At 45.3% G+C, this 21,069-nt stretch overlaps 1 protein-coding gene across 1 annotated transcript in view; it reads right to left on the bottom strand.

The window, feature by feature from the left end:
* MEIS1 (Meis homeobox 1) overlaps nt 1–20,793 on the bottom strand; it is a 106,613-nt gene extending 85,820 nt beyond the window's left edge. The window contains exons 1-6 of the mRNA XM_058801575.1: nt 20,446–20,793; nt 18,585–18,811; nt 16,903–17,044; nt 16,332–16,382; nt 15,478–15,528; nt 13,914–14,060 (exon numbers count right to left, since the gene is read on the bottom strand). Of these exons, the coding sequence (XP_058657558.1) occupies nt 13,914–14,060; nt 15,478–15,528; nt 16,332–16,382; nt 16,903–17,044; nt 18,585–18,811; nt 20,446–20,457 (630 nt within the window). The 5' untranslated portion in view covers nt 20,458–20,793. The remainder of the gene's footprint in view (nt 1–13,913; nt 14,061–15,477; nt 15,529–16,331; nt 16,383–16,902; nt 17,045–18,584; nt 18,812–20,445) is intronic.
* Nucleotides 20,794–21,069: the final 276 nt, after the last annotated feature.

Here is a 21,069-nt window from a genome sequence, read left to right as displayed (position 1 = left end):
GATTAAAAATACACTTATAATACAGAAAATATAATGCATATATTTCCTAGACTCTACACTATTGTTGATACAAACACAGAATTAGGGAACGGTTTGGACTGGAAGGGACCTTAAAGATCATTTAGTTCTAACCCCTTGCCATGGGCAACGTCACCTGCCACTAGACCAGTTTGGGATTTTGGGGACCATGAAATCCAGACTCATGACTAACTTCAGTTTCTGAGAGTACCCACTTATTGCTTTGCCACCTGCACATCTCCTAGTGGAACTAACCAAGGCTGACAGCAATCCCACCTCCTAGCCTGCCAAAACCAACTGGGGACACCATACCCAATACGACCAAAATCAAGGGGGTCAGAATAAACTGTAAACGTAGAAACTTCAAATGCTAAAAAGTAGATGCTTTTTAATGCCAACAACTCTTGCATAATCTGCTTCACGCAGCTTTGATTCAAAGGTGAGTTATTTTTAATAGAAGAACAGCAAAGGCACAAAGATTGGGTTCAGATGGAAAAACAGTCTTCCAAGAGAAATAAGGGAAATTTCTAGAGAAAGAAGGTTGTTGAAATGACAGGCAGGTGATAACTCCGCCTGCAACTAAGCAGAACAGCGAGGGTGACTTGTGCACAGATGGAAACCTTTGCAGCATTAAAGGAGGCAAGGCCTGGCGAACTGAAAAGCAGAAAAAACTCTGCATGGAAGTCTCAGCCCTGACCTGGATTCCCTTCCTAGCCCCAGAAAAGTCATAAGCTTTCTATCTTTAGTTTCCCCTTATTGCAAGCGAGAGTAAGACTCTTCTCTAACTCTTCGCAGCTGCATAGGAAAAATAAGATATAAGCTGTCTTTATGCATGCAACATGGGAGACAAATCAATAAAAGGAATGAGAGTGGGTATCAACATCAATACCAGAGAGGATAGAAAACTGGAAATAAACAGGACTTTTGCCACTGATTTCACAAGGCCAGGACTTTACCTGAAGGGACCAGAGGCACAACTAATACTGCACACTGTCAAAGGTCATCAAACCACGATCCACCCAAAAACACCAGTGCTCTCCATTAGCTCTGCTGTCGTGCCTTAGCGCTGACCCTACCCAGGTGTGGGGAGCACGACACCAACTGTGTACCCAGGGAGGCATCTCTAACACAGCACAGCCTTCTGACTCTTTCCTTACCCTGAAAGCATGGAGGAAAAGAGACCACGGCAGGGAGAGGAAAGGAAAGGGCCTGGTAGTCCTAAACAGGATGAATGGAAAACGCAAGCGCAAAAGGACAGGGTGATAGTGCACTCCAAAGGAAAAAGAATAATTAGAAGCAGCAAACATAAACCACAAAAAATAAAGGAGAATGAAATGGAGATCATCAAGACTGGGCGGGACATAAAGACAAAGAGGAAGGAGAAAAACCACAGCTCTTCTCTTCCAGAAGGCACCAAAGCCCTGTCAACTCTGCAGGGGCAAGACTTTAAAAAAACCCATTTCTGCATGTTAGTGTGCACACAGCACTGCACGTGTTCACAGCTATGCAGAGCCCCCCCTAGCCTGGGCTGCATTCTGTCAGAGGCACAGCTCCAACACCTTCTGCCTATGCTGAAAGCAAACCTTCTGCACTTGGGAAGTCATCTCCAAGGTCTTCCCGGGGGGACAGCATGGGCAGATGGACTTTTCTTTGAGAAAGGGCTCTAAAAGCACCCAGGAAAGCTTCTGGCAATAACAAAAGCAAACAGCTTTTAGACATATAGACTTCAGGGTTTGCTTCTTGCACCAGGGGTTGCTGCACGTGGTACAATGACGGACACCTAAACAGCAACAGCCTCAGTCACAGTGGACCTTAACATTGCTCTTTTTTTTTTTAATCCCAAGCTCAACAGTGAACACTGCCTGCCCAGCCAGGTTAACTGAGCCAGCTGGTGGTGATGCAGGGTTTTTGTCTCCCATACAACAAACATTGACTAGTACTTTCTATTTAGAGCAACTTCGCATTGTAAACCTGTCTCCTCCCTTTGATAAGAGACATATCACTAGATAGAATTAATCCCTGGCCCTTTTCTGACACAAGGAAACACAATTTTGCAGTCAGGACATAAAAATCACTGCTCCACATAGATATTTTATTTAAGTTTACATATCAGGCAGAAACATGCACAAAGTTAGCCCCAAACAATACCGCTATATCCAGAAACCTGGTGTGCAAGTCCTCGAGGTGTGTTAGTCCTCCTTGGCTCCTGCTATATTAAATAAGACTGGAGAATTTTCCACATCTTTCTAGACCAGGAAGAAGGTCTTCAGAGACAAATAAGAGTTTCCTGTTCAATATTTCATGTAGTGATTCCTCCAAAGGTGTAAACAGGAAAAGTGTCTCACCATTTAGCCTAAAAATGAGAGCCTGCCATCCCTTCCCTTTACTCCGTTTATGCGTTAAAAGTAATTTAGAAGGGGATCTGCCAGATGCTCAGGTACAAGTGAGACTTGTGACAGCAGAGGCTGTCAGATGACTGGCTGAGGTCCCAGAACTGGCCTACCCAGACAGACTAAGGCAGGAGGGAGACCTCAACCTCAGCTTTTCCCACCCTGTCCCTTCTGTCCCACCAGGGTCTCAGCAGGCAGCCTCAGCGGGAATCAGTGCTGCAGAAAGATGTGCTTTTCACCCTGAATATCTCGACTCAGCAAAGGTTTACTTATAGCAAAAGCTACATCTCTAAGCGTTCCCCTTTCAGATTTTTAGGGATGATACCTTTTGGGTAGACAAAAATTACCCAATGGAGCACCCGCTGCAAATTTTTTTGCATTACTTAAATGCAGGCTCTGATTTCCAACATCCCATCAGCCCAAGTGGGGCTTCTTAGGGAGGCAAGGCACAAGCACAGTCCTTGCTCTGCAACAGCCATGCTTCATTCCAGCTCCATCGCAAGCAAAACCCCTGAGCTTGTGTCACAAATATCAAATGGTTTTTTTAGCTAACTGACAACAGACGCCATTCAGAGTCAGCGTATTTTGATTACGGCACATTGTTCGCAGGATTCAAGAGCCCGCTCGCCTTGCATTGTTGTTCAACACCAAAATTACATTGCAGTATAATTAGCTTTGCTCCAGCTACACCTTTCTGTCTGGATGGATGTGATACCTGCAAAGCCTGTGTTGGGTATAAAATGTGTTCTTGATTATAAAGTGTTTGCTTAATCTTGAGGGCACCGCCTTGTTTTTTAAGGCCCTCTGCAAGTCACGCACTCCAGTACGTGCTGCCCGTTATCTCCAGAAGGCTTAAAACTGGAATCCCCGTGATTCACATTTTCCAACGCTCATGGCCAAACCCGTGCGCAGAGCAGCTCCTCCACTTTCTCCCATTTCACAACAAGCCAGATCTGCAGCGCGGAAGAAGCGGCCGCGCAGCCCGGCTCTGCGAGCCACATGCCAGCGAGCCAGTGGCCACAAAACACACCGAGCCCACTGCGGGAGCCACAGGCCGTGAGCTCCAGGGGTGGTTTGCCAGGCTGAGGCGGCCGTGGCTCCCTGACGCCTCCACCCGCTCATTGAGGGGCGGCTTGGAAGCACAGCTAGCTGCCAGAGTCACACAAAAATGTTGGGCTGAGAGGTCTGTGTGGTCCCACTGCACCTCCCAGGGAGCTTTGGGAGTACCCAGTGGTGCCTGTAGCAGCATGAGGCTCATGGCATGGCCCCACATGGATCCATGCCTCAGGCCAGGCAGACCTTGGGACAGGCAAGACCTCGGGACTGGCCACTTCCTCACAAATGTTTCCAGCCAACCCCACAGCTCTGCTCTTTCTGCAGACCACCAGCAGCACTGCTACCTATTCCATCCACAGCTTCAGTTTATCCCCTTCCTTTAAATACTTTTTTAAAGTGCTAATTAGTGGAAAATAGCAGAAGAGGCTAAAACCAAAGCATAAAGCCATCAAAAGCAAAGTTTACCATCAGCCTTCCAATTCAGCATAGTGCTTTCCTATAACACCGAACAGAAACATTTTGCTTTCTTGGCAGCATGTTCTTCAAATTATCCACAGAGTGATATAATTACTATAACATATCACAGCTCATTCTTAAATATCTTCTATATATACCTTGCTATCACTAGATGACATATAAATTAAGATATCAACCCTACCTGATAAGGGAAAAGCAGAAGTAGAAAATCGTGGCTCACAAGCACCTAATCGTCTCGCTCCAGAACCTCAGTGACAGACCTGAGAAGAGAATTCGCATCTCCCCTCCTGCCTCACACTGTCAGTAGAACAGCATTCCCCATCTCTGCCCCTCCAGCATTGCTATATCACTTCTCATCCAAAGGATCCCTCAAACACTTGCCACTGAGGGCCAAACGTCGGCTTGACGTGCACATGTGTGTTTAAGAACAAAATTAATCCTCCCTGCACATACTAGTCATGTGCATACCATCACTCTGGCTTTACAGAAAACAGTCATGAAAAAAAGATCCCTCACAGGAGTTAGATTAATGTAGCAGGACACATCTGTACATACCCTGCTTTTTCTACATAGCTGTGCCACGAAACACTGCCACGGGCCTCACGGACATGGGGAAAGCACAACGACGCTCCCACAGTAGGTCGAAGGCACGCCAGTAAAACTGGTTGCACAACAGGGAGGAGGGCCAGGAGCCTCCAGGGGTAACACAGCTGCAAAATCCTCCAGGCAGAGAGGGGTAAAGGAGGGAACAGCTCAAGCATAGTGCCTAAGCTGCCACCAGTGCACATGAGAATCTCATCCCAAGCATCCGTGCAAATATCGGGAAATGACAGGAAGCTGCCTGCCACCGACTCACACATGTTTGAAAGTCTTCTCTCCCTGTCACCCTCCTGTCACAGTGATGCCTAGCGGTGCCACTCAGCTAGGGAACCCCTGTCCATGTCAAATGCTGCCCAAAATGCCTGTGTGAACATGAGCAAAGGGGGGAGCGAAGCTGTGACTTCAAATTATCTCCTGGTGACATGGCTGTACCCATCACCACAACACAGCAGTGACACTACTCCCCTGTAACTCTGCACTACAGCACACAAGAGAAAAGGCATAAATCGCAAGCCACCGGGACATTTCCCTCACCAACAATTTGGCCAACTCTACCTATGCAAGGTAACTCCGTGATGCAGGTGCAAGTGTAAAAGCTCAGGAACCAAAGTACGTCTATGACTGCAACCCAAGAAGAAGAGTGCCCTGTACTGGCTCAAGCCTAAAACCAAAGTGTCGCTTACTGAGTCTGCAGTATTTGTGTCCTCCCAAGGCTTCGAGCAAGGAGTTGGCCATGGTTAATACTTAGCCCACCAGATAAATCCAAATATCAGCAAGCAGCCACTGACCTCCAGCATATGCCTCAGGTTGCTGCTGAGCACCAGCAAGCAGGTGACATCCCAGCTGAGGCCAGGGGCTTCCCTGCACACCCCACCCTAATGCAACAGGTACCACGAGCCCTACCAGGGGCCAAGAATTTATTGTGCACAAATCAAACCCTGTTTGCACTGACAGAGCTGGCCCAAGTGCTGTGCAGGCCAAAACACCCATGAGACAATAGGTTCTACCATTTCTATTTGCACAGACACTTGTAGCCCTGCACCCCAACAAAGCCATGGGGTTTAAATCTGCTCTAACCCTCCCTTCTCCCAAGAGCTACACAGACTTAAATGGAGCTATTTAAAGCCAGCGTTAAAAACACCAGCAATGGTCTGACCTCAGCAACAAAACTAGACCAAAACCTAAAGGCCAAATGAGTGAAAAGAAAATTACAAGGTAAAGACTGCCTTCCCTGAATGTATGCCAGCTGCAAGACTCTTACATTACATCGATGCAGCTTTCCAAAGTTTAAATACAATAATTTTCTGTATTAAGAGCCCAGTAACCCTAATGGAGGCATAATTAGGCATTGATGCCCTGCCCATATGAGAGAAGCTTGAAAAACTTAAATAAACTGTGAATGGCAGGATTAATACTGCAGCTTTGCATTTTGTACAGCTGTTTGAATACAGTACACTGCCTGTGATGGCATCAGCTGTTGCTTTACTCTGGGTCAGTACTTCTGAAGTAAAAACAGGCAGTTCTTTTAAGCAAATAAAGAATTACCTTTCTTATTGTTGACCAGTTTACTTAAGCAAAGAAGGTCTGGGTGCATATTTGCTTTGCATTAAAATAACCAAAAACAAAAAAAAATCACAAGAAAAAGAAAGCCAAGCTGCAAACAACAAAAATAACTGACCAAATTCAAAGTCCAGTGATGCTAATAAGAGAATTTTAATTTACTGCAATGGCTCTTCAGGATGAAGAACTAGGTAATGCAATTTTGGAGATCATCTGCCCAAGTGGGAATATCATATAGATGCCTGGAGAGTCCTTGAGAAAACGGCTCACCTCAGTACTGATTGAAGAGGAAACACAATACTTTGGTGAAATAGAATTCTGTATTTCTAGGAAAGGCTCCAATAGCAAATTGCTTACTAAAGCAAGAAGCCTTGTAAATTTTATTATGAATGAAAGGGGCAATGGCAAGCGTGTGACATGCCACAGCGTAGGCACACATGGCCGAGTCAGTAAAAAGTAAATAAATAGGTTACTTATAAGCTCTAGAAGACACCTGAAAATATATCTAACAGAAACTCAGGCTCAGTGAACTTCAAGCAAGAATATAAAACAGCTCCAAAACTATCTTACCTTATTTTTTTCCACCAAGTAAACTAGCTAACCCACAGGCTAATATTCAATCTTGGCTTTCTTATTGGAAATATCAGCCGAAAAAAGTTAATCTAGATTTCTTCACTGTCTTTAAAAAATGACTTATCACTGGAGAGGGAAGAAACGATCTATGTAAGGAGCATGTCAGCCTCATGCCAAATTCACCTGGGAAACACAACACCCAAATCACCCTCCCCCTGCCTCACAGCATGGCCAAGCCCTTGTCCCCACCACCTCAGCCAGATCCTTCCCCAAATCCCAAATCCCTGCCACCACAGAACTTTCCAGTTTCTTTCCCAGGCAGCGTTAATGACAACATGGCTCTCGAGCTGCAGGCGCAGGAGGAGAGGAGGGTGCGGAGCCCCGGCCGGGGCAGTGACAGGCGCCAGCGGTTAAGTGCTGCTGTGGAGACGAAACATGCCTAATGAAAAGCTTACCTAAAGCTCGTGGGGAGCCAGCGCCCGGCCGGCCCAACCTCTCCAGAGCGTCGGGCACGAGGCCGACAGGGCGCTCGGGAAAGACGAATTAACTAAAAGTTAATGTGGATGTTCTCATTCAAAAGAAAAGTGGCCTACTCCAAAGGGGATTAGGCTAAAGTGAACTAAGGCCACTTTACTTCTGAATGAGAGCATCCACACAATAGTCCAATGCACTTTAACTAATGCACTTTAATTTTACACCCAATCAATTTGTCTTACCTCTCCTGAGTGTCCTTGTGTGGACAAACCCAGAGATTCATCGAGTTTTGAGGCCAGGCAGGGAACATTAGATCAACTCATCCCACTCCCCATGTGTTATGAGCCATTGCCTTTCACAGTTATCCCTTTATTGATCCCCAAAACTTATGGATAACCTCTGACGTGGGCAGGGAGGAAACATTTCTTCAATGGCCTGGACTTAAAGATGCTTGCAAAATAAAAGCCATTTGCAAAATAATAAGTGGCCATAACTTTCAAGAGTCCATCCTCTTGCCAATACAAGAGGCCAAATTTGGGCAAAAATCCATCCTACCTTCTCTATGCCCTGCAAGTTCATAAGAAAATGGCAGTCTCTGTATTATAACCCTTAAATCTCTTTTGTTTTTTAAATTGCAAACAGAGCCTTTGCCTATAGGGCAAACTCACTTTTTTTTTTTTAAAATTCACCTCACCAACATTTAAATTTTCAACATTTCCCCAGACACCTACAAGAAATCTCAGATTCCCTTTTCCAAAACATAATAACCCCACAAACCACTTGCTGCCTGCGCTATTGCTTTCGTACGCACAATGACTCACACGAGCCTGAAATTTCCGCGTCGCTCTTTACGTCTTGGATATGTATTTATCAAAAATAAATAAATTAACCCACGACAGCAGCAACCAGCGAGGCAACTCAAGGAGCTGAGCTCTCAGGGGCAATGGGGCTTCCCTGTGCCAGCAGCCCTCTCACTAACAGAGACCAAGCCCCCACCACCACTGCTGAGGGACTGAAGCTTTCCAGGGATCTCATCTAAATTTAAAAAAAGGAATCCTGAGGACACTGGCCTGATGGGATTCTGCTCTCACCTACACTACAGGTTACATCTCAAAGGGCAAAAATAAGTGAAAGTGAAAAGGCAACCACACTAAGCAGGCCAAAGAAGAGCTGAAGCAACTGCAGAGAAGCTGTATTTCAAACGCATCACAGAGTATCAGCGGTGGGTTAGACACGGAGACATTAAACCAGTGCTGTAAATATGCTCAAAGAAGGCCAAACACAAAAAGTGTGCTCTTTTAGAGCTACCCCCCTCTCCAAATACTGCTGCAGCTGCAGGAAAAAAATAAAAATATAACCACTAATTATTCCCAATTTGCCATGTAAGTCAAAGCCTGCTCCGAGAAACAGAGCATGTGGAGAAGGTGGTATACCAAGGACGTGAGGTGACACTGCAGCGCACCCCAGTCTCTCCTTCTCTCACACAACCCTCACCAGGAAACAATTCCAGAAACCTTCAAAGACGTTCCTGAACAGAAACAACTCTCCTTTCTATTTCCTTAAACTTGTTTAGATTACACAAGATAGATCGTAACTGCGTGTTCTCATGACCAAAAACCCCAAATGCAGAAATGCGAAACAAAACAAAAGAAAGATTCCCTAATTTAAAGAAGCTGTGCCGGATTTTTAGCGCTTTTTGAAGTAGTATTTATCAGCACAATGTACACTTACTCATTTTGATTGAGAGCAATATAATCTGATTTTTTAAGGTCTAACATTACCCACGCGGGGCTGCAGTAACCCTTCCGCATGCAGAGCCCATTACCTTTATTGTTACCTGCGGACTAGCAGCCATAGAAAAACTCAAATCCTCAGCCATAAAGGTTAAACTTAAGGTAAAACTCATTTTTTCATAACTTTCAAGCCTCCAAGTTGCCCCAAAATAACAATCCAGGGTCCCTAATGCAGCCACGGCAAGCTCTGGCTTACAGGAATGCCTTGGGATACACGCGCAAATGTTTAGGATCAGTTCTGAGGTTAACTGGGGTTTAAACTCAGCTCTGCCAGCTCTGATGTTGAGAAGAATTCCCCAAAAATCCAGGAATTAAACTATCCTTTACAATAAGACATAACTTCAGTTTGGAAAACTTTACATGGAAATTTTGCCTGAGCATGCAAGGAAGGCACCCAGCTGTAAGGATGGCCCCTTTTGGGTTCTTGAATGATTAAAAAATAAAAAAGAACACCAAGGATTCATGAAGTGAAATAATAAACTAAAGAAAATATATTCAATCTTATGTCTACACAACAATGTATTTACTCAAAGAAACGGAGAGCAAAGAAAATCTTATTTTGCTAATACAATTTCAGCCAGGGTGTATCAGATGAAAACATGTCTGGAACAGAAATTAACGTATCCCATCTTCACGTAAATAGCCTGCCTAACTGGGGCATGGTAACAACTTCTAAATATCACAGCAAAACATAATAAAAATTACACAAAAACAAACAAAAAAAGGACTCACTGTCTCAAAGTGACAAAGTCAGAGGAAGAAAATTAAATTTCAAGTCTTTTAAATGTAATGTATTGGTCATCCTCAGTCATACTTTGCTGTAACTCTTTTATTATGCAGAAATGAATTCTACCTTGCACCCTCTGCACCACATCGATTATTTTGATGCCTGTTCCTCCAATATGGGAGCACATACCCTAAAGGCAGCAATATTTTTAGCTCTCGTCTTTAAAACCATATATGGTTTGAAAGTACCTGTGAAGAAGTCCCAAAGTAAAATAGTATTTCTCAGTAATTTTTTCCCTAAGGCACGATTGTTGTATTGGCTACAAGGTATAGCTAATATATTTGAGAATTTGGAAAGTTTAGTCTAGTCGTAACCGGTCGATGCCCTGAACAACTCTACCACTTTCAGCTATGTTTTTTATTGGATTCCACTTTATGATTCTTTCTTTGTAAAGAACAAATTTTAGGTAATTGTTCCATTAAAAAAAAAAGCTGCTGTCTATCTGCATTTTTGTTAGAGCAACTCTGCAACTGCACACATTAAAATAAAATCTATTGCAACATAAATAGAGGTGTTGCTTTATTATATACGTGTGTATATATGTGATATATTATCGCCCAAGAAGGGCCATCTAAAACGTCACAGTTGCAAACATTTAAGACTGTAACAAAAATGACTGAGACTCCAGTATCGGTTTACTATCCTTCAACAATTTCCCTGACAGTGGAGTCAAATAATGTTGAATTATGGACCTTCTTGCAGGAAGTCTTATTTCATGTTCATTTTTTGATCATTTCCCTCATAGCTCCTATAGGAATTTGGCTCTTCGACGATTTGCCTTTAAAAGTTTCTGCATCTGTAATTGGCTTGTGCATTATTAAATCGCAATTTTTGTCAAGCAATGCTCTGGTGGACAGGCTCAACAAGTTTATTTTCAGTAAGCAAAATACTGTTTTGTCCCTATAAAATCTATCTTACACAGCTAATGCATTTTACTTGAATGTGGCGGGTACTTTGTACCATGTTTTCTTTAAAGGACTTTCTAAAGGCTTTTTTTGTAGACATGCTCTTGTAGGAGAATTTTACAGTTTGGACTAGACACCTGAGTGCCAAGGTAATGTGGCTTCAAAAAAGCAGCCCCACAATAACAGTTCAGGATTACCTACGAAACTGAATTTCTCTTGTCAGACTATAGGCAGTCTATGGGCTTTTTTTTTTTTTAAATCAGAGGGAGTTTTCCCAGACACATCACAGAACAGCTGTGTTCTAAATCTTTCTGGGCTCTGACAAACACTGAAAATTTAAACATGCAAATGTTTGAAAAGCTAATGATTAAAAAAGGTTTATTTTGAAACTTTTGAGGATGACTGCAATTCTTCAGCTAGGTTTTTTAAAGTCCCGGGGTCTGGATGATTTTGAGTTCAGCTCTCCCCAGCAAAAAGCCCAGACTCCTGCCTTGTACTTGTGGAGCTGTGACGGTAAACACCAACTCTGCAGGTCGCACCCTGGCAGGCAGTGGGGTCGAGCCCGTGGGAGAAGGATGCTATTTTAGTGACCTAGTGCCACTGAGCTGGTTAAATCACTGAACAATGGTTAGTGTTATAGGGCTTTACTTTGCAAAATCTAGCATTAGTGTCATTGCTTTCTATTAACTGGGGGGACTTAAAGGCACTGGCTTTGAGGGGCCTTTAGGGAAAGAATAAATAAGGGGAAACCAATAAATTAAAAGAAAAAAACACCCTGTTAACTGTAACCTTTACTACCACAATATAAGAAAATGTAATTAAATCCATAATAAAAGCTTTTACATACTTACTCTTTTACTACTCTCCCAAGCAGAGCGTGGGCAGGCGGGGGCCCCACGCCCGGAGCAGCCCCTCGCTCCCACCGCCCGGCCCTGCGCGCCCGCGCATCCCAGGGCCGCGCAGCCATAAACGCGCCCCGCGCAGCCACATCCTAATTAGCCGCCCCGGCGACCAGCACTCAACACCTTATTATTGAACCATTAGGGCCCCGATAGTGCCGGCCGCGCCGGGGCCGGGTTTGGCCCCGCAGTTTACCGGAGGGCGCGGGGGACTGCGCATCCCCCGGTAACCCCCCCCCGCGCCGCCCGCCCGATCTCCCCGGGCTTGATCCGCCGCCCCATCGCCCGGGGCAGAGGAGGGCGGAAAAGCGCACTTTTGCACCTTTTCCCCTCAACACGGAAAGCAAAGCCCCGCTCCCCGCGCAGCTCCGCGGGAGCGGGCGGGTGTGTGCGCGGCTGCGCGCCCCGCGCCCGGAGCGGAGCCGGGGCAGCGCTCGCACCAGCCGGGCGCGCCGGCGCCGAGCCCCGCGGCCCAGCGCGGCCGGGCCGCGCAGCGGGAGAGGGCACGGCGCAATGTCCGCGCTCCGGGCAACGAAAAGGGGGGCGCGGACTGGCGGAGAAACACAGCGACCCCCAAAAACCCCAAAACTGCAGCTCCATTTCTTTAGCTTTCACTTTAATAAAATAATGATTCGTTGGGAAAATGGGGTATAAATCTTCATTTTGGAGGCAATTAAAGTGTTGATTTCATTCGTGCCCCTGAGCAATTCTTGTAATTTGCTCAAATAGCTTTATGTACCCAGCACTCCAGAGCTTTTAGAAACCCATTTTCTAGTTAGACTTGTTGGATTACAATTTTTATTCAACATCAGCGAGTCGAGCTTCCCTCAGCTAGACCCTGGCTGAAGGGCTCCCCTCGCTCTAAGGTGCTGCGTGGGGCCGGCGGCTACCTGGAGCATCCTCACCAGCCCTGGGCACCTCCCTGCCACACCACCCTCCACCCACTCTGCCAAGCTTTTCCCCTGTACAGCAAAACTGGGTAGGGAAAAAAAATCCCTTCAAAACAACCTACCTATGCGCACATAAACCCCTTTCTAAAAGTTCATGCCTTCCTTCAAGCCTGCCTCCCCTGTCACAAACCAACAGCCTTTGGCAGATAGGAGAAAATATTTCAGATACTGCCCACACTGCAATGCAACGCACCTTTATGTCGGTGATCTATAAAATAACTCCCAGCTGACAGTGCCAGTGATAACAGCAAAGCAGCTGAGGAAACTCCTGTCTGCTTGGCTGCGCCTTGCTTGAACAAAAGGAAACCTCCAGAGCCAGGAGCAGATCACTCCTAACACTATATTTACGCAGCTGATCAAAAAGAAGAAATAACTTGGGGGGTTTCATCAGGGATTTCTTTTTTGTGCATGTGCTTGAGGTCCCCTCTCTTACAGGCAAAGCGCTGCTACCCCTCGGTTCAGAGCAAACAAATGGACCGCGAAAACCCCACCGTTTCACCCAACTCGAGTAAAAGCCAAATCTCAGTCACTACCATCACCCAGGAGCTTAATTTAGATCTGGACACCTTCTGCATTAGCCCCAAGTGCTCTCATGAAAAGGCAAGGATCCCAGTCTGCACCCAGTGGAAGGAGGAGGGATGGGAGAGGGGACAGCCAGCTCTCCCCAGTCAGCTCACCCGCATTTCCCACCCCGCTGCAGCCGACATTAAAGGTCTGAACCATCCCAAACAAAACCTGGACTACCGTCACAGCCACGCGAGGCTTTGCTGGCTTGGCTTTGACTACATTTATTCTTTAAAGAGAGGGCTTGAAAACTTAAAACATCAAGGTAAAGAATTTAAAACCTGAATCCCATTTTATTTTCTCCTTTTTTTTTTCCTATTAAGTAAAATAAAATGGGCGCATTTGCAGCAGGCAGGCGTGCACAAAGCAATGTTCACTCAAGTCTAAAAGCGTTCGGCCAAGGAAAACTGACAAGACGGACTAATGAACCGTAGAGACGGGAAGAAAATAGCCAGTATTTGCTAGATTTCAAACCCTCTCTGTCTTCTCTGGACCACCTATCTCGGATTTTATTATTATTTTGGTCAACGACTCCAGCCCTTCTTTCCCTAAGCTACCAAGAAGCCAGTGATTCACAGATACCACTTCTATTATTGGAAAGGGTAAATAAAATAAAGACAGAAATTAAAAGCGACAAGAAACAGGTCGAGTTTGCAGGCGATGCTTTTACAAGCTCATCTCGCCAGGTCGAATCTGGGAGCAAGCCTTAATGAAGCAATAATAGCCACATTATTCAAAAATTTTCATTTCGATGGAAATTTATCTAAAAGGGACTCAATCATATGCAAATAATAAAAGGAGGCGTAGTGACCCAGCAAGCGATCTGCATACAAATTTTAGCGTTGTGCGACATTGGCGAGATCATACCTGATCCGTTAGATTTGCTGATCTTGTTATGTCTTCACTGTCCGATTTTGATCCGCCCTCTCTATCGTCTATGACCAAATCGATAGGCATTTTTCCTTTCAAACAGCTAATATACCGGTGGCAGAAATTGTCACATAATTCGTGTACCTACATTATGACAGAGGTTAAAAAATAAAAAAAAGAAAGAAGAAAAAAGAAAAAGAAAGAAGAGAGGGGGGGAAAAAAAAGGAAGAAAATATAATCAGGAATACATAAGTAAAATTGACAAGTGCAACCAGTCTCCCCCCTTCGCCCCTGTGACATCAAAAGTCCTAAATAGGGGAAACACACTGCAATTATCCCCCTGAGACCTCTAGACGCATCCAGAATTAGGAATAACTTTCTTTTCTCACAAAATAGAGATATCGCAGAAAATTGACAGTGACAAGATGATTCACAGGCTACAACATATTCAACACCCGTGTTAAATTCATCTGCTCCCGGAGCTGTGGCCATTAGAGAGGTGACCTGCATGGGTGACATTTAAGGTAAACTATTTAATTTCATCCAGTTATTTCATCATAAACCCTTTCCAAAGGGGTATGAGGACAGAAAAAAGGATTAAAAAAAAAAATCCACATGCACTGCACTGAAATACATTATAGGCATCCATGCCCTGAAATCCCCAGTTGCTCTGATAGACTTGTACCTGAGCTGCCTTTATTAATGGGCAGATTTTAACACATTTTGGTAGAGCGAGAACAACCTGACAGTTACGGTTAGATAAAGCGACTGAGGCTCACGAGAAACTTTTCAACTATTTAAAAACCTCTCAAAATGTTTATTTTTAGGAGAAAGGGAATTCTCTTCTAGGCCAGCTATCAATGACACGTAAAAAATCCTCAGGAAACCCAGAGCGCACTTCCAATTTAACGTGAGCTCGGATGACACCGCCCGCTCAGAAATTAGCATTCTCCCTCCTAAGATTTCTAAAACAGCCAACAAAAAAGTCCTGCGTTCAGGCTGCAATCTCTTTCTTCTGCTCAGAGGTGTACAATATTCCCAGGAACAAGAGACAGACAGAACTATCAACTCTGCTTTGTCTCTGCAAAATGTTACAGGACAATGTGCGCCCCGAGCCTGACCTGCAGATGGCTCTTAAAAAAAACTAAAAAAGATTCCCCCCTTCCAACTAACTGCAACCGAAGTCTCTTCCTCACCATCACCAAGAAAAAAACAATATCTCTTTTTTTTTAATCACAATTTCAGGGGCTTGACTGAACTAACCATTTCGAGTCTCATCTGCGGCATCACAGAACTGCAACTATTTATACAAAGCCAGCAAAGTATTACAATGAACACAAGGCCTGGGCGTTCGAGAGCTCGGTTTTAGAGGCTGAAATTGTAATTAAACTGCGAAGAGAAATGGACGCCAAGATTGGTCTTGACACTAATTACCAGAAAGAAAGACATTTATGCAAATTTACCAGAAGCCTGAACTTCAGCAGTACTGAAACACAGGAGGAAGAAAGGAGGGGGGGAAGGTAGACAGAAAGAGAGGGAGAGAGAGAGAGACAAAAATTACCTTCTCTAATTCCAGCAGATGAAACCTTAATACTTGTATGGCTTGAATCATCTGCAAAGACACAAACAACATGAGCATTAATCTCATTCCTGGATTTGGGGATATTTCCCACAGCCACCTCGGCCACACTTTGTAGCTTGACTTTTCTCTAGTAGTAAATAAAAAGTTGTTTTGATTTATGGCAATAACACTAAAATTTAATAGCGGTGGCTTTGTGCGCTGTTTAACGAGAAGCGACCTAGAGTTAACAAAAAAAAAAAATCCCAATTGCAATGAAGCAACTGAATTATACGGATCATAAACATTTCTTAAAAAAAAAAAAACAATCCTCTAAACACCACCATTGGCTCCTCGCTTTGTGAAAGCGGGTGCAGGACTCCTACAGTGGAGACAAAATATTTATCCTTAATGGGGGAAGGAAAGAAAGAGAGAAACGACCTCATTTTCAGTGAATTTGCCACTGGTGCATCTCCAGCCATTGTAATCCTCTCTGTTTCCCATCGAGCTGCTTAAAAGGTGCGTGGAGGGGCTGGTTAGAGTGGAGATAAATCCACCGCTCCTCTTGGGGAGGCAAGCTCACCATCAAGCCTGCCAGCTCCTCTTTGGATGGGGTTTTCCTTTATGTATAGCCTTATGGGATTTTTTTCTTCCAAACAATTACTACACTATGTTTACTTGTAAATATAAAAGTAATCATTGCAACAATTACAATTTTTTTAAATCCACGTGCGAAATTTTCAATTTAGCACCACTAAACCACCTCTCCAGATGACACAGAAGTTTAAAAAAATAATAAATAAATGGGAAGGGAAGGGAGGGTGGGGGTGGGGAGAGGAAGAAGTGTTAACTCTTACCAAGTTATCCAGTTCAGGATTAGAGGAAAAGAGGGGTTTCTCTGCTCGGATCTAAATGTAAGAAAGGGGGGAAAAATAATAATAAAAATGATTTGAAATATGGAAGCAGAAAAAGCAGATGTTATTATTTCTTGCTTCATTACACTGTCGGGTCCATTATGTAACCTTCCGTGCAAAGCCCTGACTGCTGGATTTAGTACATCAGCCAAACACTTGAGCAAGTGAATCAAATACACTGAAAAATACCTATGGAGCTTTCCCGGCAGAGCCCGTCCCGGCGCCCGGGAGCCGCGCAGCGAAACTCCCAGCTGGGCACAGAGTGCTCCACTTTATCCATTTTTTAAGGGGGGGTAGTAAATGCCGAGATTTCCTGATTTTTTTTTTCCTCGTGTTTTGTTTTGGTTGGGGTTTTGGGGATTTTTCTGTTTTGGTTTTTATGCCTCTTTCAGTAAGAGAGGGGGGAGGGGGAAACGCGCATCTTTATCTCAACAGAGACTTGTTTTTCTCGATACGATTTTTTTTCCCTCTTTTTTTTTTTTGCTTTTACTGTTTTCAACCCGGTTTTGCTGACCTGTTTGGCGAACACTGCTATGTCTTCATTGAAAGACTCAGAGGAGCAAACATCGCCTCCCGCTACCCCAGGCTCCCTGGGTGTGCATGTAGCTAATTCACATTTCTCAAAAATCAGTGCTAAAAGAGGGAACAGGGGGTGTCTGAAAGAAAATACAATAGTCACACACACAGAGGGGGGGAAAATATCATAACGAAACAAAAAAAAACCCCAAACACAACAATAGTTAGTCCCACAGAAGCGTGCATGGGGAAGGGGGCACCCACAGAGGGGCTCCGGCACCCCCCGCCGCCTCCCGCAGCGTCCCGGCCCCTTCCCACAGCCAGCCGGCCGGCGGCCCGGCATCTCCCCGGCCTTTCGGCACTGGCCGGCCGCAGATATTGTTAATACAACCTTAGGACAAGCCAAGAATAAAACCTAAGCCGGTTCCAGCAGCCATTTTGAATTAACTTTCCTTGTCTTTAGGAAAAAAAAAAAATAGAAAAAATTAAAATCCCTGGGCATACACTTCTGCCTCTTATGCTTTTAATTCCCGTTTTCTACTGGAGGACTTGCTGGAAGTGAAAGGGGAAAATACAAACCCAAACCAACAGAAAAGCATAAAAAGAAAGAATCCCCATCCAAATGAAAAAAAAAATAGAAGAAAAAGCCCTTAAACCCACGAAACAGACCTCCGGCCCACTGGCCAAGCCGGGCCGGCTCCCTGCGGCCTGCGCGGCCCTCAGCCCCCCGGGGCTCCGCAGCCGCCGGCCCGACCCGCGGGGGAAGCCAGGTGCTCCTGGGCAATCCCAGCCTGGAAAGCCTCCCCGAGAGAAAGGCAGCGCGGGCATCTGCTTCCCCTGCCCGTTTAATAATTTAAATAAATAAATAAGCGTGGGCGCACACACACGTTTGTATATGTATATTTATAACAGGGAGTTCATTTTTTTTTTCTCCCAGGGCTTCACAATTTTTTCCCCCTTCTGGGTACCGTACACCACCGACTTTTAACCAACCCTTCAGATTTCTGATAAACCGATACAGAAACCGAAATCTATGAATTTTATTTTGCTCCCCCTTCTCCTCACTGTCCTGAGAGTGATTTTTAAAGGCTCTTCAACTTCGCTTCAAACTCCAGCTGGGCAGATACATTTTAAAAGCATCTGTGCCCAGCGTAATAACCCCGCCAGCTCCCATCGCAACGGCCTAGAAACTGCTTTACAAGTTGCCACATTGAGAAACATTGAACGCTGACGGATAAAAGATTTAAAAAAAAAAAAAAAAGAAAATGAAAAGAAAATTTTAAAATAAAAACTCTTGAGAGAAGCAGATCTTGAGTTCTCTTAGCACAAGGAAAGACGAATAAGGTGGAAAGTTGGGCAAAGCTCTCCAAACTCCCCGCTCCAGAACTCCGTGCACAGATTTACCACGGGCGCAGGTTGTGCCCTGGGAATATTATTTTCCGCCTCCTCCTCCTCCTCCCGCGGTGATGCCTGCCGCCCCTCCAGCAAGCCCCTTTTCCCCCGAGCCCACGCGGCTCCCCGTGCCGGGGGAACCCCGACCCTCTCCCCCGCCTCCCAAGGCACTCACAAACTAGGAACGCGGCCCTTTTCCGCGCAGCGCTCCCCATCCCGCCGTGCCCTGCCCGCGCTGCGCCCCGCTCCATCCCGCGCAGCTTGCGCGGAGCCCTGCGCGGCACCTACCCGTAGATGGCATCTTTATCTCTCTTGAGGGCGTCGTTGACGGAGGCGCCCATGGCGGGGGGCATGGCGTTGGCGTGGGCGGCGTGCGGGTACTGGTGCGAGTGCAGCGGCGGCCCGTGGTTCAGGTGGTGCACGGGCTGCATGGGGCGGGCGCCGTGGGGGTCCCCGTACATGGTGGTGGGGATGCCCACCCCCTCCATGCCGCCGTAGTGGGGCAGCTCGTCGTACTGCGGGGCAGAGAGAGCAGAGAGGCGTCAGGGGGAGGCGGGGGCAGCAGCTCCGCTCCCCTGTGCCCCCCCGGGCATGAGCCGCGATCCCCCCCGAGCGCGCCCGGGCTCCGTCGCGCCGGCCCCGGGCAGGGAAAGCCGCCCCGGGCCGGGAGCACAGGGGCTGGGCTGCTCCGGCCCGAAGCCCTCCGAGTCTGGGGCGGAGGAGAAATAACAACAACAACAATATTAATATTGATAATAAAATAAATGAAAGCGAAAAAAATCCCACCCTAATCCCCATCCCCAAAGTTCCCCAGCCCCCGCCCCCCCATCCACCCCGTGAAGGGAAGCGGTTCTCGGAATCCAAATTTCCCTCCGCTAAACTTTTTCCCGCTGATAAGAAGTCAGGTACCTCGCCCAGCGAGGATGCAAAAACTTCAGCAGCGGTAAACAAAACAAAACAAAACCTAACCAAAAACGAGAAGGAGCGATTTGCGGATTCCCAGCAATTCCACGCGAATACGACTTTTAAAGCCGAAAAGCTGGAAACGTTCGCCCGGGCTCTCGGGATTTTGGGAATGCCTTTCTTTTTTTTTTTTTTTTTTTTTTTAAGGGTTTTCTTTGTTAAAGATTAAGGACCGAAAGCTACCGCGGTTCCCAGGCAGCGGGGGAAACGGCCACTTTTCATCTATTAAAAGCGAAGGTGTGAATAAACACTTTAAAAGATCCCTGACACTTGCTTGGACAGAAAGAGTAAAAGGCAAGTTGTCAGCAGAGGAACTTTCTTTCCCAACCAGCTCTCAGACGGCGGCAGGCAAATTAGGCAAGAAAACGTCTTTCCAGAGCTTTTCTCCTTCCCCAAATCCCTGTTCACCCGACTACAGCTGATTTATTTTTTTTCTCAAAACTCCAATTTAGGAGGTAGTTAGAAGAAAAGAAAAAAAAAAAAAAAAGAAAAAAAAAGGGGGGAATCGCACCCAAAATAGAAACAACAATACACATGGCAGTGAATGTTTGTAACCTCCAATTCAAATTAAAGTCACTTTCTTTCTAAAAGAGTGGGGGGAGTTTGCCCACTGCTCTGCACCTTTTGGGACAGAATATATTAAAAAAAAAAAAATAAAAAAAAGGAAAGAAAGAAGTGTGAGTAAAAAAACAGGTAAAAGGAAAAAAAAAGAAGTTGTGCTTACTCCCAGCCAGAACTTATCTTCTGAAAATGAAGCGGTATATCATCACTAACACAGCAAAATGCTCAGAGACATGCACACATTCAAATATTTCAAGCACTGGTGATTTTAAAAAAGACATTGGTAGGACTAGAGCTACAAAACCAACAAATAGAGAGGCTCGGACATATTCACTTACATGCCTGCATGTCATTAATGTATAGAAAGCTTGCCTCTTCCCTGAGAGCTCCGGGATGGGGAGTAAGTAAAAGAACCAAGAAAATAGCAATATACATAGGTTTTAAGCCTACAAGTACAACTGATAAATCCTACCACTGCAGGACACCGCTTTGTGCCCCTACTCCAAAAAGAAGGAAAAAAAAAAAAAAAAGAAAAAAGAAAAGAAACTTTTTTCGCAGCGTCTCTGTCAGCCACGTTTCAGTATTATTTCACATTTGAAATCCATTTTTTTTTAATCATACGTACCCTTTGCGCCATCGGCCTGCTTGCTCCCTTCCTACTTCAACTTCTAATATATCCTCTTTAAGGCCAGTGTGAAAAGAAAGAAACACGAAGTTCCCCCCCCTCACCCCCAAAAAAAGGCAAAAATCCCTTAGCGTCTCCAGCAATGGAAGCAATCGAGTAAAATCTTCAGCTTGCTGGATCTCAGCGAAGCGATACGGTAACTCAGCATTAAAAAAGGAGAAAAAAATTAGAAGAAAAAAAACCAACTCTCCCTCCTTCCTTCCTTCTTTTTTCTTTCTTTCTTCCCTCTCTCCCTGTCTCTCTCTCTTACTCTCCCCCTCTCGTTTCCAAGACAGCAGCGGGGCGAAAGCAAATATCCTTTCCCCAAATCAGTTTTTTTTTTTTCTCTTTTTTTTTTTTTTTAAAGTGCCCCTCAAACCCAACTACCAAGTCTCATGGCTTTTTGCCACTCCGGCTGTCAATCACAGGCGAGGTTGTCAAGGTGGTGAATGACTGATGATGATCCGCTGCGTGTGCTCCCACCGCGCAGGACACCGCAAATGTTAATTTTCGAGTGCGCTCACCCAAAAAAAAAAAAAAAAAAAAAAAAAAAAAAAAGAAAAAAACAGAAGAAAAAAATTTACA

This window comes from Ammospiza caudacuta, chromosome 3, assembly GCF_027887145.1.
Source record: "Ammospiza caudacuta isolate bAmmCau1 chromosome 3, bAmmCau1.pri, whole genome shotgun sequence".
In the NCBI taxonomy this organism is placed as follows: Eukaryota; Metazoa; Chordata; class Aves; order Passeriformes; family Passerellidae; genus Ammospiza; species Ammospiza caudacuta.
This window is presented reverse-complemented; position numbering and strand designations above follow the sequence as displayed.